At 44.0% G+C, this 26,517-nt stretch overlaps 1 protein-coding gene across 3 annotated transcripts in view; it reads left to right on the top strand.

The window, feature by feature from the left end:
* Nucleotides 1–26,517, top strand: part of LOC132377949 (NCK-interacting protein with SH3 domain-like) — a 213,071-nt gene that overhangs the window by 174,333 nt on the left and 12,221 nt on the right. For 2 of the 3 annotated variants that reach the window (XM_059944474.1, XM_059944473.1), the window contains 2 exons: nucleotides 160–252; nucleotides 17,314–17,486. In XM_059944474.1, coding sequence (XP_059800457.1) covers nucleotides 160–252; nucleotides 17,314–17,486 — 266 coding nt within the window. Of the gene's footprint in view, nucleotides 1–159; nucleotides 253–2,179; nucleotides 2,321–17,313; nucleotides 17,487–26,517 lie in introns of those variants that run through there. The other variant, XR_009506852.1, reaches the window with a different exon arrangement.

The following is a 26,517-nucleotide window of genomic DNA, read 5'->3' as shown; positions in this document are numbered from 1 at the left end:
AGGCTTTCTTGCAAGTTTAAACTTACCTGATCATGAATTAGCAGAGATCATCAATGGACTGGAGCCAATATGATTGAATGCAATCCTACAATTGAAATGTGATGGAATAAAAGCAGCTTCACCTTATGTTGTGCTGATTAAATTCTGTTGTGCCCACAGTGCCATCAAACAATATCATCATGAAAACGCTATCTAAACGGGAAAATGTGAAGGTGTTCACTGAAAAGTTACTGCTTCTGTTAAACCGAGCAGGTGAGGATCATATTTAGATATGGTTTTGTTTATCTTGGTATGCATGTGCTCCTCTCCTGGGTAAATTAAGGTCATACACTGAATCAGAGTCTTTTGTGTTTGGTAAAACCATTTTCTAATGTGCAGAGAATACTTTTGCAATATCTTCAGAATGCACAAAGTACTAGAGCTCTACAGCACAGAAACAGGCCATTTGGCCTATCTAGTCTGTGCCAAACTGTTATTTTGCCTAGTCCCATCTACCCATACCTCAACCATAGCCCTGCATACCCTTCTTCATCTTTAGAATATATCTATACTGTGCCTTACAAATTGCCCTCAGAAACTCCAGCCATTGCTCTTATGCCATCATCCATGCTAGTGTCTCCTTCCAATGAACTTTAGCCAGCTCCTCTCTCATGCCTCTGTAATTCCCTTTACCCCACTCTAGTACCAATACATCTGACTTTAGATTTTCCCTCTCAGACTGCAGGGTGAACTCTATCATTTAATGATCATTCCTGAAGAAGAGTCTTGGCCTGAAACATTCACTATTTATTCATTTCCATTGATGCTGCCTGACCTGCCGAGTTCCTCCAGCATTTTGTGCGTGATGCATTTAATGATCACCGTCTCCTGAGGGTTCCTTTACCTTAAGCTCTCTAATCAAATCTGGTGCATTACGCAACACCCAATCCAGAATGCCTTTCACCAAGTGGACTAAACCACAAGCTGTCTAAAAAGCCATTCTATGAGCATTCTATAAATGTCATGTTTTGGGATTCAGCAGCAACCTAATTTTCCCAGTCTATCTGCATATTGAAATCCCCTGTGACTATCATAACATTGCCCATGTTACTTGCCTTTTCTACTTTCTATTGAATTTATATCCCACATCCTGTTGGGAGCCTATATATAACTCACATCAGGCTTTTATACTCTTGTAGTTTCTTAACTCTGGCCACAAGGATTCTGATCCTATGTCACCCAACAGACCCATGCCATCCCCTTTGACTACCTGCCTATCCTTTTGGTATAATGTGTATCCTTGGACATTAAGTTTTCAACTATGGTCTTCTTTCTGCCATGTCTTAGTGGTGCCCACAATGTCATACCTGCCAATCTCCAACAATGTTACAAGCTCACCTACCTTATTCTGTGTACTGTGTACATGCAAATATAACATCATCAGTTCTGTGTTTATCACTCTTTTTTATTCCCCCCCCCCATTACACTTCATCTTGTCCCGCTGACTGTAATTTTGCCCTGTCATCTGCCTGTCCCTCCTTTCAGTCTCACTGCCCACAGCATCTACTGACCTACCAACTGCCAGCTCCTCATTCTGGTTTCGATCCTTCAACCAAATTAGTTTAAATCCTCCCCATCAACTCTAGCAAACATGCCTGCAAGGATATTGGTTCCCTCTTGGTTTAAGGTGTAACCCGTCCTTTTTTCATAGGTCATATCTTCCCCAGAAGAAATCCCAATGATCCAGAAATCTGAAACCCTGCACCCTGCACTACTTCTTCAGTCACTCATTCATTTGTACCATCATCCTATTCCTGCCCTGACTAACACCTGGCACTGGGAGTAATCCAGGGATGACTATCTTGGACTATCTTCAGCCTCTCCAATAACTCCCTGTACTCACTGCACAAAACCGCAGGAGTTGAAGTTGAGTGCACTTCCCGCAGATGTAGTCATTAGGGAAATGATTAATTACCCTGACATCCCACATCTCACAGGAGAAGCATTTCACTGCCTGAATTAATATCCTGCTAACACCTGTTATACCTCTAACTTTTCAAATGTAAGTCTTAGCCTGCGCTTGTTCTCACCCAAGCCTGTTTAGCCAAAGCCTGACCACTCCTACACTGTCCGCTCACACAACAGCTGCTTCTTTTTATTGGCCCTTGCTAATTAACCCAAGCAATCTTGCACTCCACAGGCAAATCTTGAAAAGAAGGCCAAGCATTTGTGAGCTCCAATCTTCCAACAGCTCACCCGTGGTTAACGATGTTGCATATATCTCCACTTCGGCTCTTGCAATTTCTTCTCCAAACACCCAAAGTGTTCTTGGATGTACCAGGTCAGAGCCCAGTGATTTATCTACTTCCATACATTTTAAGACATTCAACACCTCCCCTACTGCAATGCATACTATCCCCAAGTCTTCCAGTTTAGATCAGGCAGCTTAAGATAAAGGAACCTTTATGAGGTAGTGATCATAATATGATAGACTTCACCCCTCAGTTTGAAAGCAAGAAGCTATCAGATATATTGGAGTAATGAATAATGAAGCATGAGTGAGGAGCAGGCCAAAGTTGATTGGATGGGGACACTAGCAAGGATGACGACAGAACAGCAATGTTTGGAGATTCTTTGAGTAATTTGGAAAGCGCAAGATCAGTTCATCCCAATAAAAGAAGCAAGGCTGACAAGGGAAGTCAAAGATGGTATAAAAGCACAAGAGAGAGCATATAATATAGCAAAACCAGGTGGGAAGCTTTTACAAACCAACAGAAGGCAACTAAAAAAGTAATAAGTAGAGGAAAGGTGAAATATCCAGATAAGCTAGTCAATAAAATAAAAGAGCATACCAGAAGTTTTTTTTCAGATATGTAGTGTCTATAAAAAGTATTCTTCCCTCTGCCCCCCACCCTCCGGAAGTATTCATGTTTTATTGTTTTACAACAATGAATCAATGGATTTAATTTGGCTTTTTGACACTGATCAACAGAAAAAGACACTTCCATGCCAAAGTGAAAACAGATCTCTAAAAAGTGATCTAAATTATTTACAAAAATAAAGGACAAAATAATTGATTGCATAAGTAGTCACCTCCTTCAAGTCAGTAGTTAGTAGATGCACCTTTCGCAGCAATTACAGCTTGAGTCTGTGTGGATAGGTCTCTATCAACTTTGCACATCTGCACACTGCAATTTTTCTCCTTTCTTCTTTACAAAGCTACTCAAGCTCTGTCAGGTTGTATGGGGATTGTGAGTGAACAGCCCTTTTCAAATCCAGCAAAAAATTCTCTGTTGGGTTGAGGTCTGGACTCTGACTTGGCCACTCCAGGACATTAACTTTGTTGTTTTTAAGCCATTCCAGTGTAGCTTTGGCTTTATACTTGGCATCATTGTCTTGCTGGAAAACAAATCTTCTTACAGTTCTCTTGAAGACTGCATCAGGCTTTCCTCCAATATTTCCCTGTATTTTGCTGCATTCATTTTACCCTCTACCTTCACAATCCTTCCAGGGCCTGCTTCAGTGAAGCACCCCCACAGTAGGATGCAGCCACCACCATGTGTCCTGGTAGGGTTGGCGTGTTATTGATGATGTGCTGTGTTTGTCTTATGTCTTTATGCATTTAGTCTGATGGCCAAAAAGCTCAAATTTGGTTTCAACAGACCATAGAACCTTCCAGCTGACTTCAGACTCCCACATGCCTTCTGACAAACTGTAGCCAAGATTACATGTGAGTTTTTTCAACAGTGGCTTTTTTTTTGCCAAGACCTGAAGACCTGAAACAAAGTCAGGAATCGAAATATTGAGCAGGGTGCAACTAATATCCTGAGCTGTGTATATTTCAATGCAAGAAAGATTGCAGGAAAAGCAAATGAGCTCAGAGCATGGATCATCACATTTTGTAGATATTAGTGAGACTTAGTAGCCAGAGGGGAAGACTGGCAGCTTAATATTCTGGAGTTCCATTGTCTTAGACTTGACAAAGTGAGAGGGATTAACGGGGGGAGTGGTGGTGGCATTATGAGTTAGAGAAAATAAAGAAAACTTGGAGACAGTGCAAGAAGGAGGATAGGCAGGTGATAGAGAAGGTATGTGCTCAGACCGATGGTGTTGATGTTGTTGTCTACATTGACTTAAGCAATGCATTTAACAAAGTCCCACATGGGAGTTTGATCAAGAAGGTCCAGTTACTTGGCATTCAAGATGACATAGTAAATTGGATTAGACTGTGGCTTTGTGGGAGTAGACAGAGGGTTGCCTTTGAGTGGAGACCTGTGACTGGTGGAGTGCTGGGTCCTTTGTTGTTTGTCATCTATATCAATTTTCTGGATTATATGTGGCTAACTGGTTCAGCAAAATTGTGGATGACTGTGGTGAACTACATATACCTGTCTGGACACGCCCCCTGCTGACTGCTCCTGTGGCTCCTCCCACAGACCCCTGTATAAAGGCGATCAAGGCCTGAGCCCGGCTCTCAGTCTCCAGGGTGTAGTATGGTGGTCAACCACTGCTTGTTCCTTCTTCCAGTCAATAAAAGCCGATATCTCGCCTTACATCTCAGAGTGAGTTATTGATGGTGCAACAATGACACTATGATTGGGGATATAGCAGACAGCATAAACGGGCTGAAAAATGGCTGATGGAATTTAGTGTTGCTGATTGAAGAGGAGGAGGTGCTTGCTAGCTTGAGGCAAATCAGAGTAGATAAATCCCCAGGACCTGACAGGGTATTCCCTTGGACCTTGAAGGAGACTAGTGTTGAAATTGCAGGGACCCTGGCAGATATATTTAAAATGTCGTTATCTACGGGTGAGGTGCTGGAGGATTGGAGGATAGCTCATGTTGTTCCGTTGTTTAAAAAAGGCTCTAAAAGTAATCCAGGAAATTATAGGCCGGTAAATTTGACGTCAGTAGTGAGTAAATTATTGGAAGGAGCACTAAGATCTACAAATATTTAGATAGACAGGGACTTATTAGGGAGAGTCAACACAACTTTGTGCGTGGTCGGTCATGTTTAACAAATCTCTTAGAGTTTTTCGAGGAGGTTACAAGGAAAGTGGAGGAAGAGAAGGCAATGGATGTTGTCTACATGGACTTCAGTAAGGCCTTTGACAAGGTCCCGCATGGGAGGTTAGTTAGGAAGATTCAGTCGCTAGGTATACATGGTGAAGTAGTAAATTGGATTAGTCATTGGCTCAATGGGAGAAGTCAGAGAGTGGTAGTGGAGGATTGCTTCTCTGAGTGGAGGCCTGTGACTAGTGGTGTGCCACAGGGATCAGTGCTGGGTCCATTGTTATTTATCATCTTTATCAATGATCTGGATGATAATGTGGTAAATTGGATCAGCAAATTTGCTGATGATACAAAGATTGGAGGTATAGTGGACAGTGAGGAAGGTTTTCAAAACTTGTAGAGGGATCTGGACCAGCTGGAAATGTGGGATGAAAAATGGTAAAAGGAGTTTAATACAGTCAAGTGTGAGGTATAGCACTTTGGAAGGAAAAACCAAGGTAGTTCATACAAGGTAAATGGTAGGGCACTGAGGAGTGCAGTAGAACAGAGGGATCTAGGAATACAGATACAAAATTCCCTAAAAGTGGCGTCACAGGTAGATAGGATAGTAAAGAGAGCTTTTGGTACATTGGCCTTTATGAATCAAAGTATTGAGTATAAGAGTTGGAATGTTATGGTGAGGTTGTATAAGGCATTGGTGAGGCCGCATTTGGAGTATTGGGCGCAGTTTTGATCACCGAATTACAGGAAGGATATTAGTAAGGTTGAAAGAGTGCAGAGTAGGTTTACAAGGATGTTGCCGGGACTTGAGAAACTGAGTTACAGAGAAAGTTTGAATAGGTTAGGACTTTATTCCCTGGAGCATAGAAGGATGAGGGGAGATCTGATAGAGGTATATAAAATTATGATGGGTATAGATAGAGTGGCTTTTTCCACTGAAGCTAGGGGAGAAAACAACCAGAGGACATGAGTGAAGGGGAAAAAGTTTAAAGGGAACTTTGGGGGGGGGAGGTTTCTTCACACAGAGAGTGGTGGAAGTGTCGAATGAGCTGCCAGATGAAGTGGTGAATGCGGGCTCACTTTTAACATTTAAGAATAACTTAGACAGGTACATGGATGAGAGGTGTATGGAGGGATATGGACTGGGTGCAGGTCAGTGGGACTAGTCAGAAAAATGGTTCGGCACAGCCAAGAAGGGCCAAAAGGCCTGTATCTGTGCTGTAATGTTCTATGGTTCTATGGTTGCACTTCAGTAGGACTAACCAGGGTAGGTCTAGCACAGTGAATCGTAGGGCACTGAGGAGTGTGGTAGTACAAAGGGATCTGGGAAAACAGGTTCAGAGTTAATTGAAAGTGGAGACACGGGTAAATGGGTCCTTCAAAAAAGCTTTTGCCACTTTGACCTTCATAGATTAAAGTATTGAATACAGGACATGGGATGTTATGTTGAGGTTGTGTATGACATTAGTGATGTCTGATTTGGAGTGTGGAGTGCACTTTTGCTCACCTGCCTACAGGAAGGATGTAAATAAAGTTGAAACAATGCTGAGAAAATTTACAAGGGTGTTGCCAGGACTGGAGGACCTGAGTTATAAGGAAAGATTGAATAGGTTAGGAGTTTATTCCTTGGAATGTAGAAGATTGAGGGGAGGTTTGACAGAGGTATTCAAACTTATGAAGAGTTTAAATAGAGTAAATACAAGCAGGCTTTTTCCACTGAGGTTGGGGTAGGACTACAACTAGAGGTCATGGGTTAAGGGTGAAAGTTGAAAAGTTTAAGGAGAACATGAGGGTATCTTCACAGAGGGCCGTGAGTGTGGGACAAGCTGCATGCACAGTAGTGCATGAAAGTTGAATTTCATTGTTTAAGGGAAGTTTGGATAGGTACATGAATGGTAGGGCTATAGAGGGCTATGGTTCAGGTGCAGGTCAATGGGAATAGGCAAAGAGCATATTTTCTGTGACACTGACTATGACTCTGCTCTATGCTTACAGTACCTGACAATAATTTCTTGAGGTGTTTTAAAGGAGGAAGACTCAACAACAAAACCAGCTGAGCAGTTTGTTAGTGGGGTGATCTGGGTAATTGGGTGCTGAGGATATTTCAGTGAGACCACACCCATGGTGTCGGTGAGACAAATGGATTTGGACAGCTCTACAGATTACTGTCCTGAACTGAAGCAGGGCTAGTTTGAGAGGAATTAGGGAGGATCAAGCAAATGTTGATTGGGTGAGGCTGTTTGAAGGGACTGGAATGTGATGTCATTCGCATTCACAAGAGTGTGATGTCAAGAGTCTAGGAGCAGCATCGTCCTGTCAGGGTGAAGAGTAAAGCTAGCAGACTTAAGGAACCCTGGCTGAAGAGAGGTATTGAGGATCTAGTCAAAAAAAAGAAGAAAACATTAGGATCTTGGAGAAGTGTGAATCCCTTGAAAGGTACAAAGAGAATACACTTGAGGGAAATCAGGAGGATAGGGAGAGGGTACGCAATGTATTCAGCAGGTAAAATTAAGGAAAATCCCAAGAGATTATATAGCTATAGTAGTTGCAGTATATTAATAGTAAAAAGGTGGTTTGGGAGAAAATAGGTCCCCATAGAGATCTATGTCTCGAGACACAGAAAGTGGGTGTGATTTTTAACAAGTGTTTTTCTTCAGTGTTTACTGAGGAGAAAATAATGGTTGCTCAAGAGATAAGGGAAACAAGTGGAGATGTTTTGGGGACATTCATATTATCAAGGAAGTGGTATCTGCAGAATTATAGAGCATTAAGGTAGCTAAATCCTGAGGACCTGACTGAGTACATCCTCAGATTTGTATGAGGTGAGATAAGATATTGTGGAGAGAGATTTTTTTCATTGTCAGCCACTGATGATGTCCCAATGATTAAAAGGTGGATGACATTGTTTTGGTATTTGTGAACAATAGCAAGGACAAGCCAAGGAACTACATGCTGGACAGGCTGGCATTCAGGGCATTGAATATATCAGTAGTAGGGAGGTTATTGGAGGAAATTCTGAGGGACAGGATCAATCAGCTCGTGGATTGATAGAATATATTAGGAGGAGTTATTTTGGCTTTGTGCATGGAAAATAGGCTTGATGAATCTTTTAGAGTTTTTTGAAGAGGTAATCAAAAAGGTAGATGAGGGTGGGGCATTAGATATTGCATATTTGGATTTTAGAAAGCTCCAACAAGTTTCAAGGGTTAGAAGCAGAGCATGGTGTATGTAAGTTTTTTCTCAAAATAGACACTGTGACTAATATGCAACAGGGGTCATATTGAGACCCTCTTTATTCATTATGTATAGAAATGATAATAATGAAAATTCACAGAGCTTGATTAGTAAGTCTGCAAATGACATGAAATGAATGGATATTGTCAATAGTGAAAAGGCTATCGTACATTATATTGTGATGTTGATCTGTCAGGGAAGTGAACCAAAGGTTGGCAAATGGATTTCAATACAGACAGGTGTGAGATGATGCATTTTGGAATGACAAGCCAGTTTGTTGGACTTGAGTTATGAATGGTTGGATGCTAGAGAGTGTAATGGGATAAAGGAGCCTAGCAGTGAAAGTGCATAGCTCATTGAAAGCAGAATCACAGGTAGAATGGATGGTGGAAAGGGTGTTCACTTGTCTTCATCATTCAGGGCATTGAATATAGCAGTTTAGGCATTGTGGTTGTCTAAATTGTTGCTAATGCTGCACTTGGAGAACTCTGTAAGTTTAGGTCCTCTGTTACTGGAATTAGTGCAGAAGAGATTTATGAAGATGTTGCCAAGACTAGAGGGCTTGAAAGATGGGGATTGGTTGACCAGGCTGGGCTTTTATTCCTTGTAATGTTAGAGACTGAGGGAAGACCTTATAGAAATAGTTAAGACTGTGAGGTGCTTACATGAGGTGAATGGTAAGTTTTTTGACCCAGGATAGAAGAATCTAAAACTAGGAAGCATAGATTTAAGATGAAAGGGGAAATGTTTTAAAGGGGAAACATTTTCCTATACAAAGGGTGATGAGTATATGTTACAAGCTGCCAGAGGAAGTGGTTGAAGCAGGTACAATGGCATAGATTAGTTGGGCTATAGGGCCTGTATCTGTGCTACCTACAGTGCTTATAAGTAGTATTCACCCCACTTTGGAAGTTTTCATGTTTTATTGCTTTACAACATTGAATCACAGTGGTGTGGTGACCCACTTTCTGCACAGGCGAACCAGCTCACAAATAGCCAGCACGTGGGGAGAGACTTTGGTAATGCACCTCTGATGTCATTTCCATCCGGAGAGGGCGGGCGCTAGGGATTAAATGCCAGCGCTGTGAAGTTTGAATAAACTAGTCTCGAAACGACTTACCGACTGCGTGTCGTTATTTCAGCGCTGTGTGTAGCTCATCGCTACATTGGTGACCCCGACGGTTCAAACGGGATTTGGACCAAAGATGACCGACTCTTCATCTGTTCACATAGTTGCACTAAAACTGCCGACTTTCTGGACGCTACAACCACGCGTGTGGTTTAGCCAAGCAGAAGCCCAGTTCGAGATTTGGCAGATCTCTTCTGATTCCATGAGTTACTACCACGTGGTGAGCGCCCTTGACCAGGAGATGGCCGCCCAGGTTGTGGATTTCATACAGTCGCCCCCGGAAGAAGGCAAATATGAAGCATTCAATGCGCTGCTCATTGGGACCTTTGGCCTCTCATGGCGTGAGCGGGGTGCCCGCCTGCTTCACCTGGACAGTTTGGGAGGCAGACTGCCGTCAGCATTGATGAACGAGATGCTGGCCCTGGCTGACGGACACAAGCCCTGCATCATGTTCGAGCAAGCGTTCCTAGAGCATCTGCCTGAGGACATACATCTGCTGCTGGCCGATGCAGATTTCAGCGACCCCTGGAAGGTGGCAACACGAGCAGACATGCTGTGGAAAGCCAAGAATGAGAGCGTGTCATCCGTCGGTCAGATTACCAGGCCACGCACCCAACAGCGGACCAGACCAGGCCCGGCAGGGGGGTGCACACAACACAGAGGCAGGAGTGAGGAGGCCGGTGAACAGTGGTGTTTCTACCACCAGCGGTGGGGCTGGCCACCAGGACAGCCTCTTGTACGTCTGGGACAAACAGTCGGGACGCCGCTTCTTGGTCGACACTGGAGCGGAAATCAGCGTCTTGCCCCCGACGGGGTACGACACCCGCAACAGGAAGCCAGGACCCACCCTGAAGGCCGCAAACGGCAGCACGATATGGACCTATGGCACCCGCACAGTGCAGCTGCAGTTCGGTGCCAGCCGGTTCATGTGGGACTTCACACTGCCTGCCGTGGCCCAACTACTCCTGGGGGCAGACTTCTTGTGAGCTCACAGCCTGCTGGTCAACTTGCAAGGGAAAAGACTGGTACATGCCGAGACTTTCCAGACGTTCTCCCTGGGTAAAGCCAAGTTGCCGGCCCCACATCTGGACTCCATCACGCTGTCGGACAATGAATTCACCAGAATCCTGGCGGACTTTCCATCGATTCTGGCACCGCAGTTCACGGCAGCCATGCCCAGACACCACATCCCGACCCAGGGACCACCCCTCCATGCCCGCGCACAAAGGCTCCCCCTGGAAAAGCTGCGCCTGGCAAAGGAGGAGTTCGAGGATGGAGGAATTGGGGATCGTACGGAGGTCTGACAGCCCATGGGCCTCCCCTTGCACATGATGTCCAAAGCAGCCGGGGGTTGGAGACCATGTGGCGACTACTGCAGACTGAACGAGGCTACAACTCCAGACAGCTATCCCATGCCACACATACAGGACTTTGCAGCAAACCTGCACGGGGCAAGAATATTTTCCAAAGTAGACCTCGTCCGGGGATACCATCAAATCCCGATGCACCCTGAAGACATTCCCAAAACAGCACTCATCACCCCGTTCGGCCTGTTCAAGTTCCTCTGAATGCTGTTCGCCCTGAAGAATGCCGCACAGACGTTCCTGCGGCTAATGGATGTGGTGGGACACGACCTGGACTTTGCGTTCATCTATTTGGATGACATCCTTATAGCCAGCAGAAATCGCCAGGGGCACCTGTCCCACCTAAGCCAGCTCTACTCCCGCCTGAGTGATTTCGGCCTCACGATCCACCCGGCCAAATGCCAGTTCGGTCTCGATACCATCGACTTCCTGGGCCACAGGATTACCAAAGATGGGGCAACACCTCTGCCTGCCAAGGTAGACACAATCCGCCACTTTGCCCGGCCCAACACGGTCAAAGGCCTGCAGGAGTTCATTGGTATGGTGAATTTCTACCACTGTTTCCTCCCCTCAGCAGCCCGTATCATGCGCCCTGATGTCGGGTAAAGGCAAGGACATTACTTGGGACGAGGAGGCCACGGCTGCTTTCGTTAAAGCCAAGGAAGCCTTGGCAGATGTCGCGATGCTGGTGCACCCCAGAACGGATGTTCCGACTGCCCTCATGGTGGACGCATCTGACACAGCAGTCGGTGGGGTGCTGGAGCAGCTCATCGAGGGGTGCTGGCAACCCTTGGCGTTCTCCAGCAAGCATCTACAACCACCTGAACTCAAGTACAGTGCTTTCAACTGGGAGCTGTTGGCATTGTATTTGGCAATCCGGCATTTCAGGTACTTCTTAGAAGGCAGGCCATTCACCGCGTTCACAGACCACAAACCGTTGACCTTCACGTTCACGGAGGTGTCCGATCCCTGGTCGGCTCGCCAGCAGCGACATCTGTCCTACATCTCCGAGTACACGACAGACATCCTGCATGTCTTGGTAAAGGACAACGTCGTGGCAGACGCACTCCCCAGACCAGCTGTCCAGGCCCTGTCCCTGGAGGTGGACTATGCAGCACTGGCGGAGGCGCAGCAGGCAGACGACGAGATGCCCAGCTACAGGACTGCAGTCTCGGGTTTGCAGCTGCAGGATTTTCTCGTAGGCCCAGGTGAGAGGACCCTCCTGTGCGACGTGGATACTGGCCAACCTCGCCCCATCGTCCCGGCAGCCTGGAGGCAGCGAGTTTTCGACTCCATACACGGTTTGGCGCACCCATCTATCTGGACAACCGTCCGGCTGGTCTCCAGCAAGTTCTCTTGGCACGGACTTCGCAAGCAGGTCAGTGAATAGGCCAGAACGTGCGCGCAGTGCTAAACAGCCAAGGTGCAGCGGCACACTAAAGCCCCACCGCAGCAGTTCGAACCCACCCACCGGAGGTTCGACCACGTTCATGTGGGTATTGTGGGCCCTCTACCAGTGTCCCAAGGAGCGCGGTACCTCCTAACTATGGTAGACCCGTTCACGAGGTGGCCAGAGGCAGCCCCACTCACCGACACATCTGCCGATTCCTGCGCCCGAGCACTGATTGCAACCTGGGTAGCACGCTTCGGGGTACCGGCCCACATTATCTATGACAGTTCACCTCCAGTCTGTGGTTGGCTGTGGCCAGCCTGTTGGGAATGCAGCTACACCACACTACTTCCTACCACCCACTAGTGGAACGCTTCCACCGTTACTTGAAGTCGGCTCTCATGGCCCACCTGAGAAAACCTAACTGGGTGGACAAGCTTCCCTGGGTCCTGCTTGGAATTCGCACAGCGCCCAAAGAGGATCTGCACCTTGTTGGCCGAGTTGGTGTACGGCACACCCCTGGCCGTCCCAAGAGAGTTCATACCAGCCCCAAGGGGGCAAGAGGAAGAACCCACAGCAGTCCTGGACAGACTACACGAAAGACTCGGCAACCTGGCCCCCGTACCGACTTAGCAGCACAGACTGACCCTAAACCATGTACCCAAAGACCTGCAGGACTGTAAGTTTGTGTTTGTACGAAGGGGCAGACACCGGGCATCACTACAGCGGCCAGCATGAGGGGCCGTTCAAGGTGATCAACAATAACGGGTCCTCGTACGTTCTGGACATTGGGGGGAGAGAGGAGGTTTTCACGGTGGACCGACTCAAACCAGCCCATGTGGACGGCGCAGCCGGTCGAGGTTCAGGCACCGTGGTGTAGAGGCAGACCTCCCAGACAGAGGCTGATCCAGACTGTGGACACTGGGGGGGTGTATCGCTGGTTCTGGGGGGGGGGGGGTTATGTGGCGACCCACTTTCTGCGTAGGCAAATCGGCTCACAAATAGCCAGCACGCGGGGGGAGACTTTGGGACTCTGATGCCATTTCTGCCCAGAGAGGGCGGGCGCTAGTGATTAAATGCCAGCGCCGCGAAGTTTGAATAAACTGGTCTCGAAACGACTTACCGACGGCGTGTCGTTATTTCAGCGCTGTGTGTAGCTCATCACTACAGTGAATTTAATTGGCTTTTTGACACCGATTGACAGAAAGGACACTTTTGTGTCAAAGTAAAAACAGATCTCTACAAAGTGATCTAAATTAATTACAAATACAAAGTACAGAATAATTGATTGGATAAGTATTCACTTCGTCGGTATTTAGCAGATGCACCTTTGGCAGCAATTACAGCCTTGAGTCTGGTTGATAGGTCTCTATCACCTTTGTGCATCTGGATACTTTAATTTTTCCCCATTCTTCTTTACAAAACTGCTCAAGCTCTGTGAGATTGCATGGGAATCGTGAGTGAACAGCCCTTTTCAAGTCCAGCCACAAATTCTTAATTGGATTGAGGTCTGGACTCTGACTTGGCCACTCCATGACATTAACTTTGCTATTTTTAAGCTATTCTTATGAAGTTTTGGCTTTATGTTGGGATCATTATCTTGCTGGAAAACAAATCTTCTTGCAGTTCTCTTGCAGACTACATCAGGTTTTCCTCCAAGATTTCCTTGTATTTAGCTGCAATTCATTTAACCGTCTGCCTTCCCAAGTCTTCCAGGGCCTACTTCAGTGAAGCATCCCCGCAGCATGATGTAGTTACCACTACACTGCCTGGTAGGGATGGTGTGTTTTTGATGATGTGAAGTGTTTGGCTTACACCAAACATAACATTTAGTCTGATGGCCAGAAAGCTCAATTTTGGTTTAATCACACCATAGTACCTTATTCCAGCTGACTTCAGAGTCTCCCATGTGCCTTCTAGCAAACTGTAGCCAAGATTTCATGTGAGATTTTTCAACAGTGGCTTTCTCTTTGCCACTCTCCCATAAAGCTGTGACTGGTGAGTCAACAGGGTAACAGTGATGTATGTGCAGTCTCTCCCATTTTAGCCACTGAAGCTTGGAACTCATCCAGAATTGTCTTAGGTCTCTTGATGGTCTCCCTCACTAGTCCTCTTCTTGCATGGTCATTCCGTTTTTGAGCACAGCCTACTCTAGTCAGATTTACAGCTGTGCCATATTCTTTCCATTTCTTGATGATTGACTTAACTGTACTCCAAGGGATATTCAGTGACTTGGAAATTTCCTTGTATCCATCTTTTGACTTGTGCTTTTCAAAAACCTTTTCACGGAGATGCTTGGAGTATTCTTTTGTCTTCCTGGTGTAGTTTTTACCAGGATACTGACTCATCAGCAGTTGGACCTTCCAGATACAGGTGTATTTTTACTACAATCAATTGAAACAACCGGACTGCACACAGATCTCCATTTAACTGATTATGTGACTTCTAAAATGAATTGGCTGCACCAGTAATGATTTGGTGTGTCGTATTAAAGGGGGGGGGGATCTTATGTAGTCAATTATCTTGTGTTTTATATTTGTAATTATTTTAGATCACTTTGTAGAGATCTGTTTTCACTTTGACACAAAGAATCCTTTTCTGTTGATCGGTGTCAAGAAAGCCAAATTAAATCCACTGTGATTCAATGTTGTAAAACAATAAAACATGAAAACTTCTGGGGGGGAGGGAATATTTTATATGCACTGTATAACTCTATGACCACACCCACGGTGTTAGAGGGACCAGGTAGGAGCAGATTGGGAGGCAGATTTTGGAAAGGTGCAAAAATAACAGGGTTGTTATCATGGGTGACCATAATTTCCCTAATATTGTTTGCCATCTGATTAGTTCCAATGGTTTAGACGGGACAGAGTTTGTTAAGTGTGTCCAGGATAGATTCCTGTCACAGTATGTTGACAGGCCGACTAGGGGGAATGCCATATTAGATCTAGTATTAGGTAACGAACCAGGTCAGGTCATAGATCTCTCAGTGGGTGAGTATCTGGGGGACAGTGACCACTGTTTCCTGGCCTTTAGCATTATCATGGAAAAGGATAGAATCAGAGAGGACAGGAAAATTTTTAACTGGGGAAGAGCAAATTATGAGGCTATAAGGCTAGAACTTGCAGGTGTGAATTGGGATGATGCTTTTGCAGGGAAATGTACTATGGACATGTGGTCGATGTTCAGGGATCTCTTGGAGGATGTTAGGGATAAATTTATCCCAGTGAGGAAGATAAAGAATGGTAGGGTGAAGGAACCATGGGTGACAAGTGAGGTGGGGAATCTAGTCAGATGGAAGAAGGCAGCAGACGTGAGGTTTAGGAAGCAAGGATCAGATGAGTCTATTGAGGAATATAGGGTAGCAAGAAAGGAGCTTAAGAAGGGGCTGAGGAGAGCAAGAAGGGGGCATGAGAAGGCCTTGGTGAGTAGAGTAAAGGAAAACCCCAAGGCATTCTTCAATTATGTGAAGAACAAAAGGTTGACAGGAGTGAAGATAGGACTGATTAGAGATAAAGGTGGGAAGATGTGCCTGGAGACTGTGGAAGTGAGCAATGTCCTCAATAAATACTTCTATTCGGTATTCACCAATGAGAGGGAACTTGATGACGGTGAGGACAATATGAGTGAGGTTGAAGTTCTGGAGCATGATGATATTAAGGGAGAGGAAGTGTTGGAGTTGTTAAAATACATCAGGATGGACAAGTTCCCGGGGCCTTATGGAATATTCCCCAGGCTGCTCCACGAGGCGAGGGAAGAGATTGCTGAGCCTCTGGTAGGATATTTATGTCCTCGTTGTCCATGGGAATGGTACCGGAGGATTGGAGGGAGGCGAATGTTGTCTCCTTGTTCAAAAAAGGTAGTGGGGATAGTCCAGATAACTATAGACCAGTGAGCCTTATGTCTGTGGTGGGAAAGCTGTTGGAAAAGATTCTTAGAGATAGAATCTATGGGCATTTAGAGAATCATGGTCTGATCAGGGACAGTCAGCATGGCTTTGTGAAGGGCAGATTGTGTCTAACAAGCCTGTTAGAGTTCTTTGAGGAGGTGACCAGGCATATAGATGAGGGTAGTGCAGTGGATATGATCTACATGGATTTTAGTAAGGCATTTAATAAGGTTCCACACGGTAGGCTTATTCAGAAAGTCAGAATGCATGGGGTCCAAGGAAGTTTGGCCAGGTGGATTCAGAATTGGCTTGCCTGCACAAAGCAGAGGGACGTGGTGGAGGGAGTACATTCTAATTGGAGGGTTGTGACAAGTGGTGTCCCACATGGATCGGTTCTGGGGCTCCTACTTTTTGTGATTTTTGTTAATGACCTGGATGTTGGGGGGTGGGGGGAGTAGAAGGATGGATTAGCAAGTTTGCAGATGACACAAAGGTCGGTAGTGTAGAGGATTGTTGAAGATTGCAGAGAGACATTGATAGGATGCAGAAATGGACTGAGAAGTGGCAGATGGAGTTCAACCCGGAGAAGTGTGAGGTGGTACATTTTGGAATGTACCATTTTTGCAGGTAGGTGGGACTAGGTGAGAGTCATTCAGCAAGGACTAGAAGGGCCGAGATGGCCTGTTTCCATGCTGTAATTGTTATATGGTTATATGGAAGGACAAACTCCAAGGAAGAGTACAAAGTAAGTGGCAGGATACTTGGTAGTGTGGAAGAGCAGAGGGATCTAGGGGTACATGTCCACAGATCCTTGTAAGTTGCGTCACAGGTAGATAGGGCAGTTAAGAATGCTTATTGGGTGTTAGCTTTCATAAGTCGAGGGATAGAGTTTAAGAGTCGTGAGGTAATGATTCAGCTCTATGCAACTTTGGTTAGGCCACACTTGGAGTATTGTGTCCAGTTCTGGTCGCCTCACTGTAGGTAGGATGTTGAAGCATTGGAAAGGGTGCAGAGGAGATTTACCAGGATGCTGCCTGGTTTAGAGAGTATGGATTATGATCAGAAATTAAAGGAGCTAGAGCTTTACTCTTTGGAGAGAAGGATGAGAGGAGACATGATGGAGGTATACAAGATATTAAGAGGAATAGATAGAGTGAATTGCCAGCGCCTCTTCCCCACGGCACCACTGCTCAATACAAGAGGACATGGCTTTAAGGTAAGGGGTAGAGCTTCCAGAGATGTGTTCAAGTGTTTTGGAAGTGTGTTCTATCCACTGAGGTAATATGATAATATCATATTTTACTTGTCTCCTTAGATGATCCAGTTAGTATCTTCAAGCACCAGCCCCAGCCACCACACTCAGTTCTCAAATTTCTGCAGGATGTGTTTGCAGACAAAGATACGGCAAGAATTTTCTACCGAACTGACATGATGGTGATGATCGACATAATCGTGCGGCAGACTTCTGACCTCTCACCAGGAGAAAAGGTCAGAACACTGATTTGATTGTAACAGGTTCCTCTCTGGTACAATGTTAGCACTAGCTGACAATTTCCAGAAACATGAGAATCATCCAACAGTAAAGACCAGCAATCAGGTTGGACCCGAGGATATCCCACATCTCAGGTTCATTCTGTTGCCTTTTATGCCTTAGCAATTTGTGCTCATTTCTTGAATGTGGTGAGAGTCTTTTCCTTCATCACCCACTGAGGCAGCTTGTTCTAGATCCCAACCAGCTTTGGGAAAAGGGGAGGGAATATCCCTTCAATCTTTTCTCTGTATTCCATTACTGAACTTAAACTTATGCAGTCTGGTTATAGACACTCAAAAAGAGAACAGATTTATCACTATCAGTCCTATCTATGCCTCTCATAATAGAACATGTGTATATATAACAATATATAATATATATAACAATATATAACAATATAACAGTGTAACACAGAAGCAGACCCTTCTGTCCTAATTTCTTCTGTTTTCATGTGGTCCTCATCTATCCTTTCTCTGCACATCCACCTTCCTATGTAAGAGCCCCTTAAACACCTTGTTTGTATTTGCCTCAACCACCACTCATGGTGGTACATTCCAGGCACCCAGCACTCTGTGTTTAAAAAAAAGTGATGTCCCTTACATCAGTTTTGAACTTCCCCTCTCAATTTCAATGCATACCCTATAGTATTAGACAGTTCAACCTTGGGAGGAAAGATAGCAGTTTGGTTCAACCTCTCCTTATATCACTTATACTCAATGTCCTGACTGATGAGAGCAGTGTGCACAACAGCTTCTTCAGCACCCTATCCATCTGTGATGCTGCATTCACCAGACATTTTCACCCCTAGGTCCCTCTGTTCTATAACACTCTACAGGGCCATACCATTCACTGTACAAGTCCTGCTCTGCTCTAATACAATACCTTCCCTTTATCTGCATTGAGAGCCATTTGCCAATCCTCTGCCCACATACCAAGGTGATCAAGATCCCCTTATAATTTTCATAACCACCTACACTATCTACATCACCTATTTTAGTTTCTCCGCAGTCTAACCATTTCTAATGTATATCCACATTCACATCACTGATATCAATTATAAACAACTAAAGGTCCCTGCACTGACCTCTGTAGCACACTACTAGATACAAGCCTCCAGTCTGAGAAACAACCCTCAACCGTGCAACATTCCAATGAGGGCAAGATAAGGTGATTTGGCAGGTGAATGCATGGCTGAGGAACTGGTGCAAGGGGCAAGGGTTTGTATTTATGGATCGTTGGGATCTCTTTTGTTGTAGGTATGACTGTATAAAAGGACGGCTTACACCTAAACCCGAGGAGGTCCAATATTCTTGCAGACAGGTTTAATAGAGATGTTCAGGAGGGTTTAAACTAATTTGGCAAGGGGATGGGAACAAGAGTGATAATGCTAAGGATGAGGAAGTTTGTTTACAAACAAAGGCTCCTAATAATGAGAGGCTGATGACAGGACAAAATTTCAGTCAACAGGATGAGTTGCAATGTAAAAGGCAGACAAAATCGAAAAGAGTGAGTACAGGACTGAAGGTGTAGTATGTGTGCAGTATATGGAATAAGGTTGATGAACTTGTAGCACAGTTGCAGACTGGCATATATGATGTTGTAGGCATCACCCAATCATGGCTGAACGGAGATTATAACTGGGAGCTTAATGTCCAAGCATTCACATTTTATTGAGAGGAAAGGCAGGTAGACAGAGTGGGTGGTGTGACTCTCCTGGTTAAAAAATGAAATCAAGCCATTAGAAAGAAGTGATAAAGGGTCAAAAGGTGTTGAATCATTGTGGATAGATCTAAGGAACTGCAAGAGTAAAAGGATCCTGATAGGAGTTATATACATACCCCAACAGTAGTAAGGATGTGGTCTACAAATTATAATGGGAGATAGAAAATGCATACCAAAAGGGCAATGTTACAGTAGTCATGGGGGATTTCAATATGCAATTGGGAAAATCAGGTTGGTGCTCAATCCCAAGAGGGGGAATTTCTAGAATGCCTTGAAATGGTTTTTTAGAGCAGCTTGTGGTTGAACCCACTGGAGGATCAGTTATTCTGGATTGGGTTTTGTGCAATGAACCAGAATTGATTAGAGACTTAAGGTAAAAGAAGCCTTAGGGGAATTTGATTATAGTATGAGCAAATTCACTCTGAAATTTGAGGAGAAGCTAAAGTCAGATGTATTAATATTACAGTGGTGTAAAGGGAATTACAGAGGCATGAGGGAGGAGTTGGCCAAAACTAATTGGAAAAAATACATTGGCTGGTATAAAGGCAGAGCAGCAACGGCTGAAATTTCAGGAAGCAATTCTGAAGGCACATACTGTACAGTCAGCCCTTCTTATCCACGGGGGATTGGTTCTGAGACCCTCCCCCGCCCCGCGGATACCAAAAAACACGGATTCTCAAGTCCCTTATTTAACCTGAATCAACGCGGTGGACATTAGGACCCAGCGCAGCTCTGAATCTGCGGTGTTTCTGTTCACGAAAATAATCGCGATCATGATTGAAAATAAGGTGGAAGTAATAAAGCAGTTGGAAAGAGGTGAAATGCCATCGGTCATTGGAAAAGCGTTAGGCTAGTCGGTCAACGATCGAAACTATTTTAACGGAGCATGCGAAAGGTCCTGCCCCAATGAAAGCTACAATTATCACTAAGCAACACAGTGGTTTAATTATTGAAATACGTATGTTTCTTAAGTGTTTTATATGCATAGAAAGGTAAAATATGTACTATATACTAAGAAAAACGTTTGACTAATTGACACTAAATAATACCAGATGTACCTGTTCCGATTTCAAATCCAACTTAAAGATGGACTCAAGAACGGAACTCATTCATAACCCAGGGATTGCCTATACTTTTAAGTAATTTCTATATTATTTATAATACCTAATACAATGTAAATGCTATGTAAATAGTTGTTATACTGTATTGTTTAGGGAATAATGACAGGAAAAAAAATAGTCTGTACATGCTCAGACAATGAGTGCTGGAGAGAGAACTTACGGGTTTTCCCGATCCGCAGTTGGTAGAATCCGCGGATAAGGAGGGCTGACTGTATATATATTCTAAAGGCACGATGACATGACCATGGCTAACAAGAGAAGTCAAAGCCAACATAAGAGCCAAACAGAGGGTGTATAATTGAGCAAAAATTAGTGAGAAGTTGGATGATTAGAAGCTTTTAAAAACCAACAAAAGGCAACTAAAAATGTCATTAAGAAGGAAAAGATGGAATACAAAAGTAAACTACCCAATAATATTAAAGAGGACATCAAAAGTTTCATCAGATACATAAAGTGTAAAAGAGAGATGAAAGTGGATGTCGGACCACTGAAAAGCGATGCTGGAGAGGTCGTAATGGTAGACAAAGAAATGGTGGATGAACTGAATAAGTATTTTGCATCAGTCTTCACTGTGGAAGACACTAGCAGTATGGTGGAAGTTCCAGAGGGACGGGTCAGAGGTGTGTGAAGTTGTCATTACTAGGTAGAAAGTACTTGGAAAATTGAAAGGTCTGAAGGCTGATAAATCTCCTGGATCAGATGGTATACACCCAAGGGTTCTGAAAGAGGTGGCTGAAGAGATTGTGGGAGCATCACTAATGATCTTTCAAGATTCTAGATTCTGAAGTGGGTCCAGAAGACTGGAAAATTGTAAATGTCACTCCACTCTTCAAGAAGGAGGGTGGAGAAGAAAGGAAATTATAGACCAGTTAATCTGACTTCAATGGTTTGGAAGATGTTGGAATTGTTTGTTAAGGATGTGGTTTTGGGTACTTGGAGGCACATGATAAAATAGGCTGTCATCAGCACAGTTTCCTCAAGAGAAAATCTTGCCTGACAAATCTTTGAAGAAATAACCAGCAAGATAGACAAAGGAGAATTGATTGATGTTCTGTACTTGGATTTGTAGATGGCCTTTGACAAGTTGCCACATGCAAAGTGCTTAACAAGTTAAGAGCCCATGGTATTACAGGAAAGATTCTAGCATGAATTAAACAGTGGAATTAATGACATTGTTGCAAAGTTTATGGATGATACGAAATTTGCTAAGGGGGCAGGTAGTTTTGAGGAAGTAAGAGGCTACAGAAGGATTTAGACAGATTAGGAGAATGGGGAAATGGCAGATGGAATTCACTGTTGGGAAGTGTAAAATAAAGAGAAAATTCAAAACTCTGAGGCACAAAGAGACTTGGGAATCCTTGTGCAGGATTCCCTAAAGTTTAATGTGCAGTTTGAGTCTGCAGTGAGGAAGGCAAGTGCAATGTTTGCATTCATTTAAAAGGACTAGAATATAGAATCAGAAACAGGTTTATTATCACCGGCATGTGATGTGAAATTTGTTAACTTAGCAGCAGCAGTTCAATGCAATACATAATCTAGCAGAGAAAAAAATAATAAATAAAATAAAAAAGATAAGCAAGTAAATCAATTACGTATAATGAATAGATTTTTTTTAAAGTGTAAAAACAGAAATACTGTATATTTAAAAAAATGAGATAGTGTCCAAAGATTCAACATCCATTTAGGAATTGGATGGCAGAGGGGAAGAAGCTGCCCCTGAATCTCTGTGTGCCCCCAGCTACCTCCTACCTGATGGTAACAGTGAGAAAAGCAAAGATGTAATGTTGAGACTTTATACAGTAAAGCACTTGGAGTGTTGTGAGCATTTTTGGGTGACGTCTTAGAAAGGATGTGCAGGCACTGGAGAGGGCTCAAAGGAGATTCACAAAAATGAACCCGACATGTCAATCCATGGTCTCCTGTACTTCCACAATGAGGCCACACTCAGTTTGGTGGAGCAACACTTTTATCTTCCGTCTGGGTAGCCTCCAACCTGATGGCATGAACATTGATTTCTTGAACTTCCAGTAATGGCCCCCATACGACCCCCTTCACAATTCCCATTTCCCTCTCTCACCCTATTTCCTTACCTGCCCATCACCTCCCTCTGGTGGTTCTCCCTCTTCCCTTCCTCATGGCCTTCTGTCCTCTCCTATCAGATTCCCTTTCTCCAGCCTTGTATTTCTTTCACCAATCAACTACCCAGCTCTTTACTTCACCCCTTCCCCCCACTTGGTTTCACCTATCACCAACTCTGTTGCATTTCTTCCTCCCCTCCCCCCAGTTTCTTACTCTTCCTTGTTCTGTTGGCCCACCTTCATTGCTTTATTCCATGGTTCTCTATCCTCTCCTATTGGATTCCCCAGACTTGTGGGAACCTCCAACATGTTGCTCAAGAATTCTAGCATGTACAGAATCTCCTGTGTTGCTGGTAGTAGGTTTTCTGTCACAAAAGCAACCCTGCACCACCACACTCTGCCTCATTACTTTGCCAATTTTGAATCCAGTTTGGAAGGTTACCATGGACTCTGACATTTTGGAGCCTTAGTGAATACAAAATGGTATAAATAGTTGGAAGGCAAGGTCCAAGTGGTGGTCCGGAGGACTCGAACTGTATTGTACTATAAAACAGTACAGTACAGGAATAGGCTTAATAGCCTACAGTGTTGTGCTGAACTAATTAAACTGGTAATTGAATGCCTAATTAAACTAATACTTTGGTCTACACATCCATATCCCTCCTTTCTTATTTTCTTATTTTTATTTAGAGATTCAATGGGGCCTTTTCAGCCCTATGAGCCACACTGTCCAGAAACCTCTGATTTTACCCTAAACTAATCACTGAACAACATAAAATAACGATTTAACTTACTAACCAGTACATCTTTGGATTGTGGGAGGAAACCAGAGGATCCAGAGAAAACCCATACATTCCAGGGGAGGATGTACAGACTCCTTACAGATGAAGTTGGAATTAAACTCTGAGACCAAAAGCTGAAATAGCATCATGTTAATCGCAACACTACCTTGGCGCTCATTCACACCCCCTTTCTCAATCTCTGCATCTCTGGAGACAGTGCATCTACTGATGTATTTTATAAACCCACTGACTCTCACAACTAGCTGGACTATACCTTTTCCCACTCTGTTACTTGTAAGAATGCCATCACCTTCTCTCAATTCCTCCATCTCTGCCATTCCAAAATGAAGGACCTGTCCTCCTTCAAGGAAAGGGACATCCCTTCCTCCACCAATAACACAGCCCTCAACCGCATCTCTTCCTTTATCTGTGTGGATTTTAGTAAGGCACCTGATAAGGTGGTGCATAGTAGGCTGATCCAGGAGGTTAAGGCACAAGGAGAGTTGGCTATAATAATCTAAAATTAGTTTTGTGATGGAGGCAGATGGTATTGGTTTGAGTAACACAAATGAAATACCAGGGACCCATATTCAGTTCCCACTGCTGTCTGTACGTTCTCCCCATGATAGTATGGATTTCCTCTGGATGCTCCCCAATCCAAAGATGTGAATGTTAGTAGGTTAATTGGTTACATGGGTGAAATAGGATAGTGTGGGCTCAATATAACCATTTAACAATTACAGCACGGAAACAGGCCATCGCGGCCCTTCTAGTCCATGCCAACGCTTACACTCACCTAGTTCCACTGGCCCCCACTCAGCCCATAACCCTCCATTCCTTTCCTGTCCATATACCTATCCAATTTTACTTTAAATGACAATACCGAACCTGTGCTAGAAAGTGCTGTATTTATAAAGTAAAGGATGCTTTGTAGTAATCTATGACCAGTGTACCACAGGACACCGGACCCTTTTTGTTTGTGATATAAGTTAATGGCTTGGATGTGAATGTAGGCAAATGATTAGTATGTTTACTGTTAGCATGAAATAGATGGTGTTGAGGATTACAAGGAAGCATTAGCGGTTTAAGTTACATCCAGAGAAAGTTCAATTGGAAAGTTGGTTAGAATATTGAAAGATCAAATTTAATCCTAACAAGTTTGAGATTGATGCCACTTGGGAAAGTTAAATAAGAGTAGTTCACATGCAATAAATGGTAGTGCAATAAGGAATGTTGATGAATGGAGAAACCTTGTGGTTTAAGTACAAAACTTAAGTGACAACATGGGTAGGTGTGGGCCTTGAAAAAGGCATGTGGTACATTTGCTTTCATTGAGTGGGCCATTGAATGTAAAAGTTGGGACATTATGTTGCCACTTTATAAAACACTGATTAGACCACACTTGAGAGTAGTGTGTGCAATTTTGGTCAACTCCTCAAAGGAAGAATGTAGTTACTCTGGAAAGTGGAGAGGTGATGCAGCAGGATGTTTTCTGGACTGGAGGATGATACTTATGGGGAAGACTGGAAAGGTTGTGCTTGTTTTTCCTGGAGCGAAGGAGCTCAAGGATGATCTGATAGAGGTGATATGTCTATGAAGGTTCTCAGTCATCCAGGTCATTGTATATCAAGCAGCAGTAAATCAAGGCAACTAGACTTGCTGTGTTGTCTAGAAGATGTTTTGCCAATGTACTGGTTAGGCACAGGAATACATTCAGCCAGAGACTCATTCCACCGAGATGCAACACTGAGCATCATAGGAAGTCATTCCTGCCTGTGGCCATCAAACTTTACAACTCCTCCCTCAGAGTGTCAGACACTCTGAGCCAATAGGCTGGCCCTGGACTTACTTCCACTTGGCATAATTTACCTATTATTATTTAATTATTTCTACACCATTCTTGGTTGGTGAGACTGTAACAAACCCAATTCCCCTTGGGATCATTAAAGTATGTCTGTCTGTCTGTCTGTCATCTGAGAGGCTTCTTCAGTTTTAATCCATGGTGGGTAGCTTTCCAGTTTATAAACTCTGAGGCTACATCCACACTAGACCGGATAATTTTGAAAACGCTGGTTTCACGTAAAAACGATAGGCGTCCACACTATGCGTTTTAAAAAATATCTCTATCCACATTGAAACAGAGATTTTGGCAAATCTCCTCCTCCTGCGCATGCTCAGGACATATCTACCAAAAACAAGTGACATGTTTGGTGTCGAATCTCGCCGTAAAAGTGCGCGTTTGTGTAGTTACAGACTAGAAAAACTTAAAACGACGGACAGCTGTTGGCTTTCGCGCAGGAGAACTTAAAAGTAATAACAGACAAATACTGTATATGGTATATGGTATGGAGGCAACTGACAGGAAGTTCACGGACAGATTGACCCGGTTGACAACGAACATTGAAAAACTGACTAAGGTGCATTAATAAAAGCACCTTGTTAAATGTATAAAACATGTCTGCATCAGTGTTATCTTGTATTTCCATATAATGTTACATTAGGCTGTTACACATCTATTGTCAAAGAAGTACTTGCATAAATGGGTAAACCACCTTCATACGAGCAAGGACAGAAAACAGGGCAAAGTGAATATACTTATTTATTCAGTAAGTTATGGGTCAAAGTATTTGGTGAGTACATTTCTAACTCTTCTGGCATCAGTTTCATTGCCATCTGTTCTGAAATTGTTAGGTTGCGCTCCAGAAAACAATGAAATAGCACGCTGCCGTCTGACTACGTTTTCAGAAGTCTCCATTTACCCTGTCCACACTGATCCAGCCAATCCGGCGTTTTCAAAAATATACACTTTGGAGAGTGTTTCTGAAAAGCTCCGGTTTTGGAGGACGAAAACACCATTTTAGTGTGGACGAAGGGTAAAAATGAAGAGAAAGAGCTTCGGTTATGGATTTATTCGGTGTAGCGTGGACATAACCTGAGTTGTTTGAGGGTTGTTGATTCACAGAAGTAATGAGAGGGTCATTAATCTTATTTTTGTTTGAATGAAGTTGTGAACTGTTGTGGAGATGCCAGGGTAAAGATTTTAGGACTACATTGTAAACAGCTGATAACAGGTGGTGTCATGCCCCTCCCCCTCTGTTCAGGGATGGGTTTTCCAGTGTGACAAAGATGATTTCCTTAATCCCTCTTTCAAACCACCAGTCCTCCCTGTCCAAAATGTGCAGATTGTGTCCCTTGTCCTTTAGGTGTAGATATATAGCTGGGTCTTGAGCTGAGGTGTTAGCCCTCCTATATTGGGCCATCTGTCTCTTAAACATAGTGATTGCA

This window comes from Hypanus sabinus, chromosome 19 (assembly GCF_030144855.1).
Source record: "Hypanus sabinus isolate sHypSab1 chromosome 19, sHypSab1.hap1, whole genome shotgun sequence".
Lineage (NCBI taxonomy): Eukaryota > Metazoa > Chordata > Chondrichthyes > Myliobatiformes > Dasyatidae > Hypanus > Hypanus sabinus.
The sequence above is the reverse complement of the archived record's forward strand: the minus strand, read 5'-3'. Positions and strand labels throughout refer to the sequence as shown.